General features: G+C 37.4%; 1 protein-coding gene across 1 annotated transcript in view; it reads right to left on the reverse strand.

Moving 5' to 3' along the window:
* XIRP2 (xin actin binding repeat containing 2) overlaps nucleotides 1-20,646 on the reverse strand; it is a 372,350-nt gene that overhangs the window by 115,081 nt on the left and 236,623 nt on the right. Inside the window, exon 3 of the mRNA XM_032755484.2 lies at nucleotides 5,074-5,227. Coding sequence (XP_032611375.1) covers nucleotides 5,074-5,227 — 154 coding nt within the window. The remainder of the gene's footprint in view (nucleotides 1-5,073; nucleotides 5,228-20,646) is intronic.

The following is a 20,646-nucleotide window of genomic DNA, read 5'->3' on the forward strand; positions in this document are numbered from 1 at the left end:
ATTAAATATGACCATGTGCAAGCTCAAAATGAGTTCCTGGGATTTTGGAAATTTTCCAGCATTCCAAGGTGCTGATTTATAGTTACCACGTGAACGACCTCAGGAATAGACCTTTCATTACATATTCCTCAGAATAGCAAACTCCCAGCTGCCCCTTCCTACTGGGCCATGACTTAACTCTGGAATGTGTTTTGACTCACTGACTATAATAGTGACTAAAAGCAACATGTGGGAGTCATCAAAAATCTGCAGGTGGACCCAACTTTAAGAAAGAGAAACACTTAATTGGGTAAGCAGATCAATTAGCAATGATTACTGATATAAAAAATGGATTCTTTATTTTACAAAGGCCATCACCACAGAATTGTTTTAGATGGTGATCCACTGACAGTATTTTTCCTAATGAAATGTCTCCTATATGAACTAAAATAACATTATTTGGGGCATGAAATAAAGTAGAGTAGGTAGGGAAGCAAGTCCGGAAGCAGAAGCTGGTGCTGGGAGTCCTGGGTCCACCATCATGTATCCAGAGACCAGTTCTAAAAGCCTGTCCTCTGAGTCTCGTTAGAGGGGACAGTGCAGACAGAGCAAAACAAATGGTGTCGATGGTGTTAGCTGGAACTACTCTGTGACTAAATGTCTGATTTACTTAGAAGTTTCCAAAGAAGCCCTGTTTTATTAAAGAAATGGTGCTGTTAATTTTAAAGTAGCCTGTTCCTCCATTTCATTTAACTTTGTTAATCTTAGGTATTTAGAAAAAGGTTTGCTTCTGACCTGAGGGGATTCATATTTCCAAGACAATTAAGCTCTAGAAAAGATGTTATGGGAAAAAAAAAAAAGCAAAGTCTTACAGTAGTATTTCTGTTTCTATGATAAAACTATTGCTTTATCAGCACATTGAAAAGGGAACACAGTTGAAATTATATATTTCTTAATTTTATCACTAGAAAATACTAAAGAGAGGAGATCATCCCTAGTTCTCGAAGGCAACCTTTTAATATGTGAATTATTGCTATTTACCTTTTATCTATTTTGCCGACATGAATTCTCTTTCTCCTCATCCACATACATTGTAATAAAGGTAAATTGGCAGCTAGAGGATCACTTAAAATGAATAATTAGCATCTGGATCAACTCTTATGAAAAGGGTGAACAGTTAGTTCACTGGACAAATGTCAGCTTCCAATATCATGATGATTCACATGTACATTACTTAAAATTCAATGAAATTAGCAATTATGTTGGTCAGTTGCACTAGCTACTTTTTAATTGCATAATAGCCACATATGGCTAGTGGTTACCATATTGGACTGCACAGATATAGGACACTTTTATTATCATGATCACAGAAGTTTCTATTGGACATCATTACTCTAAAAAGTCTGATTTTAAGCAAAAAAATAAGATATGTAAATGACAATCACACAAATACATATACATACTACAGTATTTTAGAAACATTAATGACTGGAAGGATCCCCTCATGCACAGAGCAGTAGAAAACTGAAAGAACAGAAGTCTCAGTTTGTTTTGTAAAACCTGTCAGAGGAGATGAATGGCCATTATAAGATAAAGAATGAATTTAGTTTTAATAGAGCAGAATAAAAAGAGAAATACAGCAAGTAATTTCCCAAGGTTTATTGAAAAAGCCTTGAAAAAGTGACTTTGAATATATATTTTATCTTTTGGCATTTTACATGTTGATGACTTAGAAGATTAAAATTAAAATTATGAGTTAGAGAATAAAAGTGAAGAGCAGGCAATTGTCATATTAAAAAATCCCAAGTCATATAAATTTGATGAACATGACCCATTCAATTCTGATATTTGAAGCATTCCTTGATCCAGAGTTTTTCAGCAGAAAGAGTAGATTTTTCAATTCTACATATATGTAGATCAAACACCAGTACCTAAGACTTCCAGTATTCACTTCTAACTTACTGGTCTTAAAATATCTAAAAGAAATTCAACAAATCATGATATATATATATATATATATATGTATATATATGTGTGTGTGTGTGTCTGTATGTGTGTATATATATATATATGTATGTAAGTATACATGTATTTTTTTGGAGATGGAGTCTCACTCTGTTGCCCAGGCTGGAGTGCAGTGGTGCCATCTCAGCTCACTGAAATCTCCACCTGCCAGGTTCAAGCGATTCTCCTGCCTCAGCCTCCCAAGTAGCTGGGATTACAGGCACCCACTATCATGCCCAGCTAATTTTTGTATTTTTAGTAGAAATGGGGTTTCACCATGTTGGTCAGGGCTGGTTTCAAACTCCTGACCGTAGGTGATTCGCCCGCCTTGGCCTCCCAAAACGCTGGGATTACAGGCATGAGTCACCATGCCTGGCCCAACAAATCAGGTTTTTATATTAGTATAATACAATCAAACCATTTACACTGATTGATTTGTTTTCTTTCATATCCCATCTATTATCAAATTACCCAAATTTGCCAAATTATGGATTTGCTATGCTTGACATTTAATGACATATGATCTAAGTCTTCCTAGAATCATTTTAACAACTGTTAGAGTGTATCTCCAAGAAAATGTGAAAGGAATGCACCAACATGCACACTGGAGCACTATGGTTTATTTGACACCAATACATATGTGAGGAAAAGGAGCAAATAAAATAGAGGTGGTGAGAGCTCAGTTGTCCACAAACTGGGAACCTGGGAGTGTATCATCAGGCATAAAAAGAAAGACTGGGGAAAATCATAGCACCTTTCTGTGCTGTTCTGGTCCTGCCATTGAGGATATTGGAGTGGAACTAAACTGACAGGCACTGCTAGTCCTCAGTCCTGGAATGGAGTTATCAATTCACACTGTTTACTAAAATTTAAATATGCAGGATATTAGGTAGCTGCACTTAAGTTATTTATTATAAGTGTAATTTTAAAAATCTACTGTTTTTCATATTACTACAAATAAATACTGCCTCAATATGAAACTCTTATGGCTAGTTAAGATGTTTAATATATAAGGCTGTCACAGTCACTCACATAATTGTATAAACTCTGAAATCTTTCAGTTATCACACTTTATTTAGAAACGTGTTTATCTTTTTGGAATAAAATAAATCTTTACAGCAAAATAGCAATATCAAAATGCTCTTGGTTTGTAGGTTTTGTCCAGTTTAACTTGCGTGCTGTCCAAGTTAACCAAATTAAGTATTAAAATAGTTTATTCTTGTCCCAACAGAGAAAGAAATTTGGAGCCCCATGAAAGAACGAAAAGGATCCCATAATGAAAGAATTTTGTTTCTTTTAAATGTATTACTATGTAGGAATTAGAGTTCTTGTGCAATATACAGATAAAATGAAATTAAAATTGCTGAAATGTTCATCCACCTTGCAGATGCAATTTTCCCACCTTGTGTTTGGAAGTTTACTTCTTGTTATTGTCAATGTACCTGGAAATGTGTATTTGAGGTTACTTTTAAATTTCAGACGTATCTTGACAGTAAATAGTGGTTACACTCCAGAATACTTTTTCTAAGCTTTTAACATAAAGAGGCCTTTGAAAACCTTTGCATGGAAATCAAAGAAAACAGATGAGAAGAAGTAACATGTGATGAGTGGAGTTAATTACCTCGTGTAACTTTGATCAGTTTGCCAAACTCATTTTTGCCTCCCTATGCTAAGCTCTCCATAGGCAAGCATCATCAGAATATAAATCATTCCTTAAAGCTTCTCTTTTCTTGGCCTCTGCTAATCTAATTCTTTTGCATTCAGCCAAGTTCACATAAAGTTTAATCACAGGCCAGAAATATGTGGAGTAAATTCCTCAAGACTGATACTAACCATATTAGGATATTAATTGGGCATACCAAAACGAATTGAAAGTGAAAAAGAGATTGAAATCTCAATTTACCAAGTATTTAGGATTCCATGCTCAGTCCATCATTAGCAAACTCCCCTTGTCTGTTTCTACACCTGCCTCCCACTCGAAATTACATCCTTAAACCAACCGGAATCAGAATGGGCTGAACCATATGTAAATTCCCCTGAAGATCAGTCTGTTCTGTCACAGTGTACAGCTTCTCAAACTTTAATGTACACATGAATCATTTGAAGATCCTGTTACAATGCAAATTCTGATTTAGTAGAACTGACGTGAGGCCGAAGGTTCTGCATTGCTAATAAGCCTCCAGGTGATGCTGATGTGCTGATTCGCAAACAGCACTTTCAATAATAAAGTTTTAAAGCAGAGTACCATTTGCTTTCCCAAATTGTGAACTGTAATATTCCAAAGACTTTCCACATTGCTCACGTGGACTGGTGACTTGACAGTTTGCCACAAATATTCCAAATGATATCTTAAAATTTGTACTAATTATGATCTTTAACAAATACCACAAATACTACAATAGACATTACTTGGCTAAAGAGGAAAAATCCAGAATGTGCCAAATCAGAAATGATAAATAAGATCTGTATTTTCCAATAAATTATTTATATTTTTCATATCTGTCATTGTTGAAAATTATATTAATAGTGTGATTTCTAACATATGAGCTATTAACTTTTTAATGATATTTGTGAAGCATTAATCAAATTTATGAGGTTCTGTCTAAAATGTAACACTCTTATGTCACTTTGTATTCCAAATTCATTATGCAAGTTTAGTTTAATTGTCTGAAAAGGAGATGCTTAAGGCATCTTATTTATTTTTTTATTTTGCTACTGATAGTTACTCCTAGTTTATTCTTTTGTTACCCACAGACAGAAAGACAAATATGTTTTCCTTTTATTTTCACAAAAGGAAAAGTCAGATTATGGTCAAGTGCATTGTTTCAAACCTCTGATAATGAAAATGCTTGTTGTACTGGTTTATAGTCAATTAAAATATATTCTATTTAGTTTTAAAAATCTAATTAAAATATAATAAGGATAGAAGCATTTATAAATACCTCTATTTTTCCTAAATTGTATTTCCTAAACTATATGCAGTCATTATTTTCCCTACTAATTTTTAAACAAACCCCTTATATATTTTATTAACCACTCATGTTGTACAAGGTATGATGTCAAGAAAGCATATCAAAATGTTATGCTAACCTTCAAAGATGCAGCTGTGACCACTTTCAGGTGACATCTTGTCAAAAGTTGTTTCCTCGCCTTTCTTGTCTGAATCTTTCACAGAATCCTCCGGCTGGCTCCCAGGGTGACTCTTAAAACCTGGCGAGCACAACCTTCGCTCAATTTCCACTTCCTGTTAGAAGACATTAAAGGGTTCTATGTTAAAAGCTATCAGTAGGAAACAGATGTGTTTTTTAGGGGGGTTAGAAGGCAGGAATGAAAGAGGGAGGGAGTTTCTGTCATGAGTGATGTTTTCAATATGCTTCGGGTAAAATTTTGATAACTTTGCCAAGAACTGCAAACATGTATCTGAATGCTTAGTTTACTTTTCTGCCACTGGTTCCACTTCTGAATTAGCCTTCCTTTCATGTGCTCGTGTTTTTTTTCTCTCATAAAAGAGAGTGGAAATAAGGGTCACAATACAACATAATATATGTTAATGGATGCAACTTTCTAGGCCTGAGAAATGTTGATGAGGGAGTTTCAAAAAATGGCAATGTAAAAACATTATATGCTGAAGACAGAAGGAAATAAGTTTAATGTCATGTTCACCCTGTAATGATAACCTTAGCAATTATAGAGTTCCCAAATTACAAACCCATTCAGCCAGCATACAGTGAGTACAGTTTTTCAATTCATAAAGATTATGAAATTACTTCTTTAGATAGTAATTTAAAGGTGAAGCGATAAAAGATTCCCAAAGAAGGGAAGTATAAAGGATATTTCCAACATAGAAAGTCCAGCATACCTTATTGTATAGGTCAAGTAATGTGATCAAATAAAACAAACCAAGCCAAGTAGACTAAATATTTTGAATAAAAAATTGCAAAAAGTAAGTAAATGACTCAAGACAGTTCAAGAAGCAAAAGTCTAGTTTTAAATATGTCAAGTAATATGTTGAACATGTTTTCAACAGCTACACATAAGTTAAAGATTTTCGTACAGGAGGTCATACAGTAATCTTCCCCGTAACTATAGTTTTGGTTTCTGCAGTTTTATTTACCTGTGGTCCACAATATGAAATGAAAAATTCCAGAAATAAACCATTCATAAATTTTAAATTGCATGCTGTTCTGAGGATCACTCCATCTGCCCAGGACATGAATCATCAGTTTGTTTGTCCACACTACCAACCATGATTCACTTAGAAGCCGTCTTGGTTATCAGATGGACTATCATAGTATTGCAGTGCTTGTGATCAAATCACTGTTATTTAACTTTTATTACAGCATAGAGTTTTAGTTAGTCTATTTTATTATTAGTTATTGTGAATCTCTTACTGTGCTAAATTTAAAAGTTAAACTTTATTGTAGGTATACATATATTTAGGAAAAGACATAGTATACATAGGGTTCAGTACTATCTGTGGTTTAAGGCATCCACTAGGGACCTTGTAACATGACCCCCACGGATAAGGAGGCACTATTGTATTTTTCTAAACAGCCATTCAGATGATGATGTCAGTAATTGTTTTTCACTTTTGTTACCTCTTAAGTACACAGACATGATCAAGTTTGAGAGACAGCTAAAAGCTTCGAAACATTTCTTAGAGTAGATACATTTTCTATGTCTTTGCTATGGTTAGAAAAGCAAAGCTTTTCAATTTATGTATAATACATACACACACATAAATATATATATATATACACATATATCACATGTACATAACAAGTATATATGAAGATATATATTCACACAAATATATAATATACATATACACATGACTATACATGAGTATATATTCGTATATATGAATATATTCACTATGCATATGTGTGTACATACATTTATTACAAATGTGTGTATATACACATATACACACATATATATATAAAATCACTAGAAATATTGATATCTTATAATCATAACATCTATAGATACTCCCAAAATATATGATGTATGCTGTCTTCATCAGAATGAACTTTAACTGAAGCTAAAAACAATTGCAGGAGAAAAATAGAGAAAAAGAACTTGTCATTTTTTATAGGGCATTGCCTTTAACATATGTGTTCCAACTATTACAAAAAATCCATATGTTCATAACTTGTAGTGAGGTATTATGCTGTTTAAACACAGTGTCAGACATGCCATGACATGTGGCACGAGTATAACATCCTTATCTCAGTTCATTCTGGTGTCCTCTCCACTGTCCTGGAAGGTGACTGCTATGATACGAATGCAGTATGTTTGCTTGTTTTGTTTCAGCAATTTAATCCAACTGCTAGCGTTGGCAAAAACAAGATGAGATAAATAGAAAGTGCAGATGCCTACAAATTTGTGATTTTTGTTAGGAAAATTTATGTTTTGGTAAAAGGTGGAATACTGAACATGGTCCATGGACTCAGATTGATGATATTAAGGAATAATTTATGTTTCATATACCTAAATGGAAATGTGATTTGATTAAATTTCAGCTGGTGATGACATTAACTTATACTATATTGGCATTCTCATTTTGGAATTCACAAGTATCAAGAGTGCATCTTTTATGGAGGCAGTAAGGAACAATCCACATGTGAATGTAGTGGACCTATTTTCAAGCCCTAGTCATCACATCAAAGTCATTCTGAGGCAAGTTCTTCAGGGCCTGGCAAGGTGGAAGGAGGCAGCTGTGTAGAGATGTAAAAGAGCTTCTTGGATGAGGCTGAATTGAGCTGTGATCTGCTTTAATCTCTCGTAATCTGTTTTATACACTGTGCTTCCACAAAAGATTTACTTTGAGTAAAAATCTACAAGCTTAAACAAATGTGTAAAATACCAGCTTAGAAGGAACAAATGCAGCATTTCACAATGAGAAAGTTGGATTCAAGCCCTCCCTTGGCTACTAATTAGCTTTGTGGCCTTGATTAAGTCACTTGCCATTTCTAGGGCTAAGTTTTCTCAAATGTTCCTGGAAGAGATTTAGTCATTGAACACCTAATGTTCAACAACCAACTACTGGTGGTATAATTTTATTTAAAATAAAATAAAGAAATAAAGAAATTTTATTTAAAATAAAATAAACATTTTTCACCTTTTGTGGCTTCCAGTCTAGTGAAGGAGGCAAATGGTAACGAAGCCCAGGAGTCAGTATTAAACATGCAACTCTAATGCTGAGTGTCTCAATGGGGGAATTAACTCAGTGAGAGAGAGAGCCCTGCATAGGGCTCTCTGGGGGAAACAACCTTCAGCAGATATTTGAAGAATGAATGGGGCTTAACTACATGAAGAGCTTTCCAGGTGAAGACAATACATGGCAAATGTCCTGCACTGAGAGGGAGGACAGAGGATAGAGTAGGTGGGAGCAGGGAGGCTGAAAGAAAACACATGGTGCTGGATGGCCTGCAGAGGCAGGCTGGGGCCAGAGCACAAAGGCCTGCAGCACCATATTTGCTTTGTCTTAGCTCAATGGGGAGTTACTGAATGTTTTTAAGTGTGTGTGTGTGTGTGTGTGTGTGTGTGTGTGTGTGTGTATACACATGCACACAAGACATAATCAGGTCTGCCATGTGAAAAGCGCAGTCTAACTCCAGAAGAGGATTTCTCAATCTTGTCACTGTTAATATTTTGAACCAGATAACTCTTTGTTGTTAGGGCCTTATTCTGTGCATGGTAGGATGTTTGACAGCCTTCCTGGTCTCTACTCACTAGATGCCAGGAGCATTTGTCCCTAGCTCTGGAGTCATAACTATTAAAACTGTGTTCACACATTGCAAAATCTCATGTGGGGACCAAAGTCACTGCTGGTAAACAGCCACCACTCCAGACTGGGTTAGAGTAGAAAGTTACAATACATGTGGAAGGAGCAGTTAGTATAGCAGTACTGCAGGCAAGTGATGATGATCTTAAAGAAAGAATGGTGATGGAGATGGCCAGAAGTGAACCAAGTTGAAAGCTATTTAGGAGGTAAAACTTTCAAAGCTTGGTCATGGATTGAATCAGAAGTTTGAGAAAGATCGAGAGAGGAGGGGAGAGAGAGAATGAGAGAGAGAGGGAGTGAGAATGGGAGAGAATTTAATTTTTCTCTATGGCATGCACAACAAAATGGATTGTGATGCTATTAAATGATGTCAAAATATCAGATAAAGGCTGGTTTAAGGGAGATGATAGATCATGAGTTGGGTAGCAAGATGTCCAAAAGGCAGTTGGATGTGTAGCCCTGGAGCTTAGAGGAGAGGTCCAAACTGAACAACGAAGTCATCTGCCTTCCATGGTAATTGAAACAACAGGCTTGAATGAACTTGCTTAGGGGGAGAGTATATGAAGTGTGATGGGGAGTAAGTCCAGAAGCAAGCCTTGAAAAACGCCAACATTAAATGTATGGCAGAGGAGAAAAATCAGAAGGAAAGAACATCTTTAACAATATTGAACTTGTATTGAAAGTATTAATTTGAAGAGGACTTAAATATATCTTTTGAGTTGAGCGACAGGGATGTCAACAGTTGAGCAAAGTTGCTTCCTTGGAAGTACAAAAGTTGGAAGGCAATTTGAAGTGGGTGAGAGAGGGACTGGGAGATAGTGAATGGAGCTCACTTACTGAACATTTCAATGTTAATGTGGATGGGAGGAATAGAGCAGTAACTCGAGAGAGATGTGTTTTGTTTGTTTTAAAGGAAGAGTTTTGCATATGTTGAAAAGCTAACTCAAATGATTTAATGAGATAGAGATGCTGACTATATAGAAGAGAGCAAGAACAAGCAGGGAAGGAAAATTCCTGAGAAGGGCAAGAGGATGGAACCCGAAGCATGGATAGAAATATAGCCCGAAGGTAGCATAACAGAAAGCATTCCTGTTCTCACTGAGGGGAAGGAGGGTCAAATTAATGTAGATATAAGTGATTTGCATGCTTGGTAGCTTGAAGATAAGAACCCAGGCAGAATTTATCTATTTTCTCTGTTATGATGCAAAGTCTAATGAACATAGGAGTATCTGAAGAGCTGAAGAAAGTTTACCTGAATTGCTGGGGGGAATGGAGGAAGAGAGATGACTAGACAAAGATGACTGTGGCAGTGCAGCACTGGGGACCCATTTGAAGTTGGTAATATTAACTCTGCAGGGCTACCAACAGGGCCTGTTAAGTTACATAGTTACTTACTAAGTCAGAACATTCTCCATAGTTCTAGTTTGGGCAGTGAGAAAGTATATAGCTGACTTCAGCCAGGGAGCGGTTTTGTGAGGAAAAATATAAATAAAATGTCTATTGCAGAGTGGGGTTAGGGCAGGCAGAGACCAGGTACAGGAAATTTAGGTCGCCACCAAGAGATCTAACAGAGCGATTGAAATGATACACTGTGCAATGTAAGTTGGATTAAAAGGAAAGATAGAAAAGAAAGAAAGGGTCTATTGGAAGACAGACAAAGGGTCGGCAGACTGGAGATCTTGGTGAAACTAAAGAACCCTTTTAGTGTGAATATTTGGCAAAGCAAATTGGAAAGAGTGGTGACTGGGGCCACTGAGATGTTTGCTTTAGTTTGTAGGGAGTAGGGTAACTTGTTAGGATCCAGCTGTGACCAAAAAATGAAAGCTAGAATAGGGGGAAAGTTATTAAATAGGAGGAAACCTAGGAACCCAGAGGCCATGATGGTGTCCCAGGAAAATGGAAAGACTTGAAGGCAGAGAAAAGCTGTCAGCTGTGTATCAATGTCCTTGTAAACGAGGGAAACCATTGAATTTAATAAATAACAGTCATGATGGTTGGTGGTCGGTGGGGAAGGTGCACTTGACTGAATGAGTCTCAGATGAGCAGGTTTTTAAAAAAAAAAAAGTAGGAGAGGAGTGATTAGGAAGAATGGTCTCTAGGTACATGGAGACAATTCAGGGACACTGGTGATTTCAGGGGAGGGCCATGTTTCTGTTAAAGCAAGAAGGTGACAGAAGTATTTGGAGAAGAGGTGGAGGGTAGAGAAGTCATCGCTGATTATGGAGAGGCAGTTCCAGAGGCACTGGTGGAGTCTCTGGCTTAAATAATACGTAAATAAGTAAAATCTCTCAATGAGGTCTATTATCTTTACTAGTTTTATGACTCTTCAAAACGAGGAAAGCAATTGAAAATAGGGGGAACAAACTTGAAAGACAGTAAGATAATTTTTCTTTTCTCTCTCTTTTTTTTTTGAGACCGAGTTTTTCACTCTTGCTCAAGCTGGAGTGCAATGACACGATCTCAGCTCACCACAACCTCTGCCTCCCAGGTTCAAGTGATTCTCCTGCCTCAGCTTCCTGAGTAGCTGGGATTACAGGCATGCACCACCACGCCTGGCTAATTTTGTATTTTCAGTAGAGACAGGGTTTCTCCATGTTGTTCGGGCTGTTCTCGAACTCCCAACCTCAGGTGATACACTTGCCTCGGCCTCCCAAAGTGCTGGGATTACAGGATAATTTTTCTTTCTTATTTATATATATTTATTGCTTTAACATATGTATAATTATAATCTTAGAAGATAAAATATTTTTTAAGATGTGAGAATGAAAAATGTCAAGTCTTTAATACAACCAAATGTCTGTTTCACAAGAGATATGGAGCTGTAGAGTCCCCTAAAATAATAAGAACATCTTACCAGGCATTTGAAAAGAAAGCAGGTTGCCCTACTGCTTTATATAGTTTCCTCTCAGTGTGGATCCATGAGTGAACAGGTCACCAGGAAAATATAAAATGATAAAAAGGAAATGTTTAGATTTGTCTACATTTAAAATGCTGAGCTAGCTCATGTACACTCCCAAACTCAGTGGGTTCTTACCTTTAGAGAAATAAAAATATTAATAGAAGCATAAAGAAGTTTTACACAGACATAAAGAGAAGAACAAAAATAAAGGAAAATTACCAAAATATAAAAGACAAGAGAAGAAATCTTATATGAATTCTGCTGTGTTACTGTCCCACCTGGTCTTTGAACTTTTATTATTTTTTTTTTTCAGAAGTCCTTTCCTGGAAGACTGTACCTCCTCTCACTATGTATTAAAAATACTTCTTCCCTCATGACCTAACTCAGTGCAGTCTCCTCTAGGAAGCCCCTTCAATCATTATATTCTATACTCATCTTTCATTCATTCAAAATATTTTTGAAAAATTAATCTATCTCAAGAACTGTTTTAGGCACCTTAACTACAAAAATGATGAAGACGCAAGTTGGGTCCTCAAGAAACTCATAGTCTAATGGCAGGGAAAGATACATCAAGTGTGTATTGTAACAAAAAAGAGTGTGATAATAAAGAAATGTAGGTGTCCTGGACACACAGACGGAGGATTCTGGGGACATGTGGTCAGAGAAAGCTTCCTGAATTTGATCCTGTAAGTGACAAGAACTCTTGCAAGTGAATTAAGTGGGGGCGGTGGGATTAGATTTGTACTTTAGATAGATATATCCGTCAGCTGTGTGAAAAACAGATCGTACAGTTGCCTCTCAGTATCCAAGGAGGGGATTGGCTCCAGGACCACCCCGGATACCAAAACCTGTACACATTCAAGTCTCACAGTGAGCCCTGTGGAACGTGTAGACATGAAGTCAGCTTTCCATATTCATGGGTTTCCCAGCCACCAACACTATATTTTCCATGCATGTTTCGTTGCAGATACGGAACCTGTGAATATGGAGGGTTGACTACTTATTGAAAAAATCCTGCATGTAAGTCAACCCACACAGTTCAGACCTGTGTTGTGCAAGGGTCAACTGCAATGGAATAAGACGGTAACATCTTCTGTAGTAAGTGTAGTAAGGAATTTATTAAAATTTCCAATTGAGAGAAAAAGCCTATATTAGGATAGTGAGAAGGGGACTAGAGGGAAGAGAACCCATTACAAATATTTAGGCATCAAAGTAGTAGTTTTTAGGATAAAGGTAGTGAGGGAGTGCAAGAATTCTAGCATAATTTCTAGATATTCTAATTGAGATGGCTTTATGAAATTGATAAAACAGGGTGAACATCTTCCCCAAATGAATGTGTGCCTCAGAGAAGTGAAAACTGATTGTGGGTTTCCTTCCAGACTGACCACAAAGAATGAGTTGATCAAGAAGGAAAACTGCACATGCCACGCCCTCAGTTTTGGGGCAGCACTCCTCTGGATGAACCCCAACAAGCATATACTTCTCTGTACCTCCCTATGTTAATTTCATACATAAAAGTGAAACTGAACTTTTCCATGAAAATACTGATACAGAACAACAGGGTTATCTGGCTTTAAAAATGATGCTAGAGTTTCATTCTTGAGGGCCAGGAAGTGAATTAAGTTTTTGACACGTTGAATTTGAGCTTTCCCTGAAGACATCCAGGTGAATATGTCCAGCAGGCAGCGAGATATCTGAAATTCAAAGAAGTCACTGCTGGAGTGAAAGATGTAGAGCTCAGCAGCAATAAGGTGGTAGTCTCAACAGTAAGACTCAATTATTATTGAATTAGAACATGCAGAATAAGTATAGACAGCTGTGAAACAAACCTCTCAGGTATTTGGGGGACAAACAAAGACTATCTGGTGAAGGCAGTAGAGGAGAAACAGTCAGAAGTTCAGCCACCACCAGTCCACATGGAACATTTCTGTAAGCTAGAAAAAGGTGCCTCCTCAAAACACTTTTCTCTATCTGTCAGAAGGTTATAACAAGGTACTTATTTCATTAGACCAGATCATGTTACTGCCATCTGCTGGAAAATCATCATGATAGATGCACAACTCTACCTCATGTTTCATGTGCATCCCCTTCCCTTATATGTGTGCCCTTGAGATGCTTTAAACCTGCACAACTATTTGTGGCTGACATAGGAAGTCAGGGAAGAGTGCAAAGTCATGAACATCAAGGAAGTAGGGCATTTCAAATGCAGCAGGGAGTTTAAGAAAAAAATGCAATAAAAATATCTCCAATATGCCCAAATTTGGGCAATTAGGAGGTAGCCTAGGTAAAAACCATTCCTATAGAAGAGAGTTGGCTTAGGAAAGACTGATAATGAAGAGAAAGAATGGCAATGTAAATTCCTATCCTAAAAAATCTGAATAGTAATAGGTAGGAAGTATTGAATGCTCATTACATATCAGGCATGGTGTTAAGCGCTTTACATGTATTATACTCATGGAATTTTCATTTCAACCCTATGGGAAGGTGCTAGTCTCATTTTATGATGGTGACAGTGAGGCTCACAGCAGGACATGTGATCAAAGGCACAGGCACAGGAGATGAGGGTGTAGGTGTGGATATGTAGATGGATGGGAGTTGGGGGAAGATCACTGCTGTCAGCCCCGATGGTTTTTCCCATCTCCGAAGAAAGCAAACGACAAGTTATTTGAGGAGAGGCAGATGGTAGTTTTCCCAGAAGATCTAATTTGGAGCCAGAGTTTAATGTGGAGCTCTTCCATTCAATAGAAGTTACTTTGGCTACCTCATAACATCCTTAGCCTTAGGCTTTTCATCAGAAAAATAAGGACAAACCAGGTCTCCCCTACGAATTTTTACAATACTTTCATAGGACAGTTTCCTCATCTGTATGCTCATGTGCAATGTACCTTCCACTCCCCCATCAAGAAGTGAGGCTATTTCTCCTCCATGAATCAACATTCATCTTGTGGGAACTTTTCTGAGGGAGCGCAGCAGAAATGGCACTTGACCAACCTTTTCAGTCTTGGCTTAGCCCTTCACTGGCATGGCAGGTTTTGCTTCCTGCCTCTTGGAAGCCAGGTACCGTGTTAGAAGTGTGATTATATCTGAGACTACCGTGGCCTCAAAAAACAAGGTGGCAGAGAGAGAGAGAGAGAGAGCACAAGGAGCACAAGCTACCCAGATATGCAAGTGAAGAAAGAAGCCTTGCAGCTTCTGCCAGAGTGTCCTGTCTCTCAGGATGCTCATTTTTTGGGGGCTCCCTCTCAGAAGCCATCACCATGCATTGAGAAGCTCACACCACTTGGAGAGATCATTTGTAGGTGCTCCATTCTACGGCCCCAACTCATGTCCCAGACAACAGAAGCATCAACTGCCTGGAGGATATTGGATGTTCAGTCCTATCTTGGATGTTCAGTCCTATAACTTCATGTACCTATAACCCTGGCCCACGTTAGATGAAAACATCATGAGATTTTCCAAGGAAGGCTCTCCAGCTGAGTTAAGTCAATCCATAGAACCATGAGTGATTAAAACAAACTGCATTAAATAACCAAATTTTGGAGGTAGTTTGTTATGCAACAATAAATAATCAGAAAATATTATACTCACCATATCTCCTATTGTTCAGCTTCTGTGACTCTAACTTTCCTACTCAGAAATGCGAAAAATGAAGAAATGTAGTCCTTAAAGAAATCATAAAGGCCAACATTCCTTGAATATTACTTTGTGCCAAGTGCTCTGCTCTAAATACATCCTTTTTATTAAACAGATTTAACAATACTAATGAGGTAGCTATCTCTATTTTACAGTGAAGAAACTAATGCTAGAGAGCCTAAGTAACTTGCCGAAGGCCACACACTTAAGACAGTGGTGGATCTATTTTAGTCTGATGCTAAGCTAATGTTTTTAACTTCTGCATCATCCTGTTTCCCTACTGTAATTTATTTATCAATTCCAGAAACTGAAATAATGTAGGCTAGAATGGCATGAGAGGTAAAATACCAACTCCTTTACAGCTACTTATCCTATTCTTCTCTAAAACTCTTGTAGCATTGTGACTTTTACATGGCAGGCACTTGATAAATGATGAGCTGACTTTTAAAAGTCTCGTGACATTTTATATTGACATAGTATCCAGGAACAGCAGCAAGAAAAATAGACACATACAATAACTAGATAGATAAATTATAATGATTGTCACAACCTTATCACATTCTACTGCACACATCACTTTAGAAGAGTCAAGAGAAACGATGTGGCTTGCCCCCTCATTTAACAAGGCTTGATGAAGTATTGAGAAGTTAGGTTAAGCAGCTGAGTTAACTGGGCTTCCTGGTTTCCCAGTGACTTTTCAGCAACTTGGCACTTAGAACCTTTCAACAAGGCTCCCCTGGGTTCCACCAGTCTGATCTGGGCCATCCTTCTGGCTATTCCCAAAGGCACAGCAGCATTTAATGAATACATTTTCTGCTTCTCCACCAGTGTTTACACGTTTGTCTAAAGAAACCTCCTCTGAATGCCCCGCTTTGCCACCATTTTCTATAGAAATTCCAACTGCTTTCACATGAGGTCTAAGTGACACTTGGTTTAGGAAGCTTTCCCCAAATGCCCCAGCTAAAAACAATCACTCCATGTCAGAGCTCCTCCAGCATTTACACCTTTTTCATTCTGCTTCGTACTCTAGTCACTTTTGACACATCTTCTTTCCCCCACTGCACTGTCAGCTCATTAAGAACATGCTTTATCCACCTTTGTAGCTACACTGAGTCTAACATACTGCTTTCTTTGAACATTGAAGGTACTTACTAAATGTTTGTCAAATGGATTTGAATATTTTGTGAATTTTATGTTCACATAAAGCATTCAGAAGAAAGTGCAACTGAGGAATGTCCAAATATGGTGAAGACACTTCTTCTAGAGTGAAAGACATAAAGAAAATAGGCTAACTCCTCTGGGGAGAGGACGAAAAACATAATTTATATCTCTATGTATAATGAACTAAAACTTTATTGCCAAAACTTTAAAAATGTTTGTTTAGATGAAACTCAGCATCTAAACTTTTCTAAAAACCCATAATACATGACAGAAACAAAAGGAGTACTAAAATTACGGTCTGTAAGCAAGGAGACTTCTTTTCCTAGAATACTATGAAACAACTTTTTTAATGGATCATCTGTTCTCATGATATTTCTTTTACTCCTTCCAGAATGGGTTTACATATTAAATAACAAAACAGAAGCTACCATTTCCAGGGAAGAGAATGCATCAAATTATTTATGATTTTATCAATCCTGATTAACTGCATAGCCACAAAATCAACACCATCCCTGTCGCTCCTATAGGTGCTTGTTGCCTGAGTTTTACATTTCCTATTTTATTCCTGTGCACTCAGCACATCTATCCACTTTAGTAAATTGATTTCACTGAATACTGTTATGGGTTGAATTGTGTACCCCTAAAATTTGAATCCCCAGTACCTGAGAATATGCTTGTATTTGGAGACAGGGCCCTTAAAGAGATAATTCAGTTAAAATGAGGCCATTAGGATGGCCAGTCTGACTAGTTTCCTCATAAAAAGAAAGCAGTCTGACTGGTCTCCTTATCAGAAGAAATTTGGACCCATCAAGAGACAGGAGGGGTGCATGTTCGTAGTGGATAGATGTGCTGAGTGCACAGGAATAAAATAGGAAATGTAGAACTCAGGCAACAAGCACCTATAGGAGTGACAAGGATGGTGTTGATTTTGTGGCTATGCAGTTAATCAGGATTGATAAAATCATAAATAATTTGATGCATTCCCTTCCCTGGAAATGGTAGCTTCTGTTTTGTTATTTAATGAGGCAGCAAGAGGGAGACCACCTGCAAGCCACAGAGAGAGGCCTGGAATAGCTTCTTCCCTTATGGTTCTCAGAGAAAACAAATCCCGCAAGCAACTTGATCTTGACTTCTAACCTCTAAAACGGCAAAAAAAAAAAAAAAAAAAGTTTTTTCTCTTCTCTGGTTTAAGCTACTCAATCTGTGGCATTTTGTTATGGCACCCCTAGCAAACCAGTACTCTACATTTATCCTTACAGGCATAAGATTATAACCGGGCATTTATATATCTATTAAAGTAAGTTTCTTAGTAGCTTTAAAAATAATAGATTTATTTCTAGTTCGAGATCCCTGAGGAATCGCCACACTGACTTCCACAATGGTTGAACTAGTTTACAGTCCCACCAACAGTGTAAAAGTGTTCCTATTTCTCCACATCCTCTCCAGCACCTATTGTTTCCTGATTTTTTAATGATGGCCATTCTAACTGGTGTGAGATGCTATCTCACTGTGGTTTTGATTTGCATTTCTCTGATGGCCAGTGATGATGAGCATTTCTTCATGTGTTTTTTGGCTGCATAAATGTCTTCTTTTGAGAAGTGTCTGTTCATGTCCTCTGCCCACTTTTTGATGGGGTTGTTTGTTTTTTTCTTGTAAATTTGTTTGAGTTCATTGTAGATTCTGGATATTAGCCCTTTGTCAGATGAGTAGGTTGCAAAAATTTTCTCCCATTCTGTAGGTTGCCTGTTCACTCTGATGATAGTTTCTTTTGCTGTGCAGAACTAGAAATTCCATTTGACCCAGCCATCCCATTACTGGGTATATACCCAAAGGACTATAAATCATGCTGCTATAAAGACACATGCACACGTATGTTTATTGCAGCACTATTCACAATAGCAAAGAGTTGGAACCAACCCAAATGTCCAACAACGATAGACTGGATTAAGAAAATGTGGCACATATACACCATGGAATACTATGCAGCCATAAAAAATGATGAGTTCGTGTCCTTTGTAGGGACATGGATGAAACTGGAAAACATCATTCTCAGTAAACTATCGCAAGGACAAAAAACCAAACACCGCATGTTCTCACTCATAGGTGGGAATTGAACAATGAGAACTCATGGACACAGGAAGGGGAACATCACACTCCGGGGACTGTTGTGGGGTGGGGGGAGGGGGGAGGGACAGCATTAGGAGATACACCTAATGCTAAATGATGAGTTAATGGGTGCAGGAAATCAACATGGCACATGGATACATATGTAACAAACCTGCACATTGTGCACATGTACCCTAAAACCCTAAAGTATAATAAAAAAAAAATAGATTTATTTAGCTAGTTGTGTGTCTACAGCCAGACAAAGAACTTAATAGTGGTCACTGACTCTGCACCACTCCCAATGGATGAATTAAACATAACAACTGTCAAAATAGTTGTGTACTCATAGTTCTGAATGCAGATTTGCCTCACTATGTTTACTCTCATTGAGTGGAAAGCTCACATGTGGTACAAGGTGTGCAGACCTTAGATCCTGAGACAAGCCACAGGCAAACATTTTCACAGCTATTTTATAATTCCCGATCAAAATGAGATACATTCTTGAAATGCTGAATTTTTCAGATATGTTCCTACCACAACTCTGCCTGCATTCCAGTCAATTTTATTAACATCTGACAGATTTTTAGGTTCTCAGGCGAAATAAATGCAAGCCCTATCTGGCCCTTGACAAGCAAGCACAAATTAAGGCACACAGTACCAAGGAAGTCCTTGGCATGAAGACCCAAATAAAAAAACTGTAAACGCAAACTAGGAATGGAAAATACATGCAGTAAGACATGTTCTCAAAATAAAAGACAGTCACTTGAATTTCTGTAGATTGTTCAATGTGATATACCTATTGATCCATACTGTATTATCAATTTGATAGATGTGTTATGAATTTGAGAACAGAATATTTACTCAAAAAGCGGCCTTTTGCTCACAAGTACACTGAGCAGGCAGCCATGTGCCTGCAGTCTTCAGACATGCTCAGTTAAGGGACCTTGGGTCTTCCAGAAGGAAGAATCAGCTTCCTGTGATGATGCTATCTAGAGACAGTATCCTGTCAGACAGGCCAGATTGCCTGGACATCCAAGTGAACACTGCTACACATTTTTCATTCTGGTGCTGGAAACGATGTCACTATTCACCATGGGTAGGGCTTCAACATTTCTGATGCCTGTTATTTCTCTGCAGAATAAGCCTTTTCATCCTTGCTTCTCCTAGAATGTGCAAATGAATAGAAAACAATTTGGTATATATGCACCTTTTGGGTGAAAAATCTTGTACTGTGCTCTCATTTTATAGCTGGAGGTAAATAGGCACAGAAAAGTTACAATTCTAGTCCTCGTTCTTACTCCATTTTTGGTTGGGTCCAATATTAAAACTCGTATGTCCAACATTTTAAAGAAAGATTCTTGCCTATGTGCATGTGTACAGTTATTTAATATTCTCTGAAGAGAGACTCTTCAGGGTGTCTTGATTCAGGGGTTGTGGAAGAGCTGATTCAGGGGTTGTGGGCACGTTCCCTAATTTCTTTAGATTAACTGATTTCATTTAGAAGCTAGGCATGTATGTGATTATTTTGATATTTGCTACTGTCCTAACAGAAAGAATGCTGTGAAATTGAAAATGGTATGTTTCCTAGTTCACTGAGGTTCTCCCATGTGCAAAAATACAAGATGCTGCTATTTAAGCTGTGAGAGGCAGAATATATCATTATGTCTCTTTGCTTCTCACCTCTTTAGAGGTCATGTTCATTTGACTTGCTGTGTGCCTAAGAAAACCTGTGGAATTTTATGCTGAATGAGTACTGAACATAAATTCCCCATGAGATGCAGATTCTATTGCTATGTAACCTTATTTTCATTCTGGCTTCACATTTAGGCAGTTAATTTTCCATATAAAGCAGAAATACTGCCTTCTTTCCCTTCTCAGTCAAGAATAAAATTCTGCAACTTGCCGTAGTCACTCTCATTTTCTTAAATAGGGCCCTAAAGTATTTTATGATTATCTTTATTAGTTGGAGACTATATCCACTCTTAAAAGAATTCTAATGAAAAGAAAACTTCTATTAAAATATTTTAACTGGTTTCAATTGACCATATTACTGGCAATGGAAAAATCTCTAATG

Source organism: Hylobates moloch, unplaced genomic scaffold, assembly GCF_009828535.3.
Source record: "Hylobates moloch isolate HMO894 unplaced genomic scaffold, HMol_V3 SCAFFOLD_1, whole genome shotgun sequence".
NCBI classification, from domain to species: domain Eukaryota; kingdom Metazoa; phylum Chordata; class Mammalia; order Primates; family Hylobatidae; genus Hylobates; species Hylobates moloch.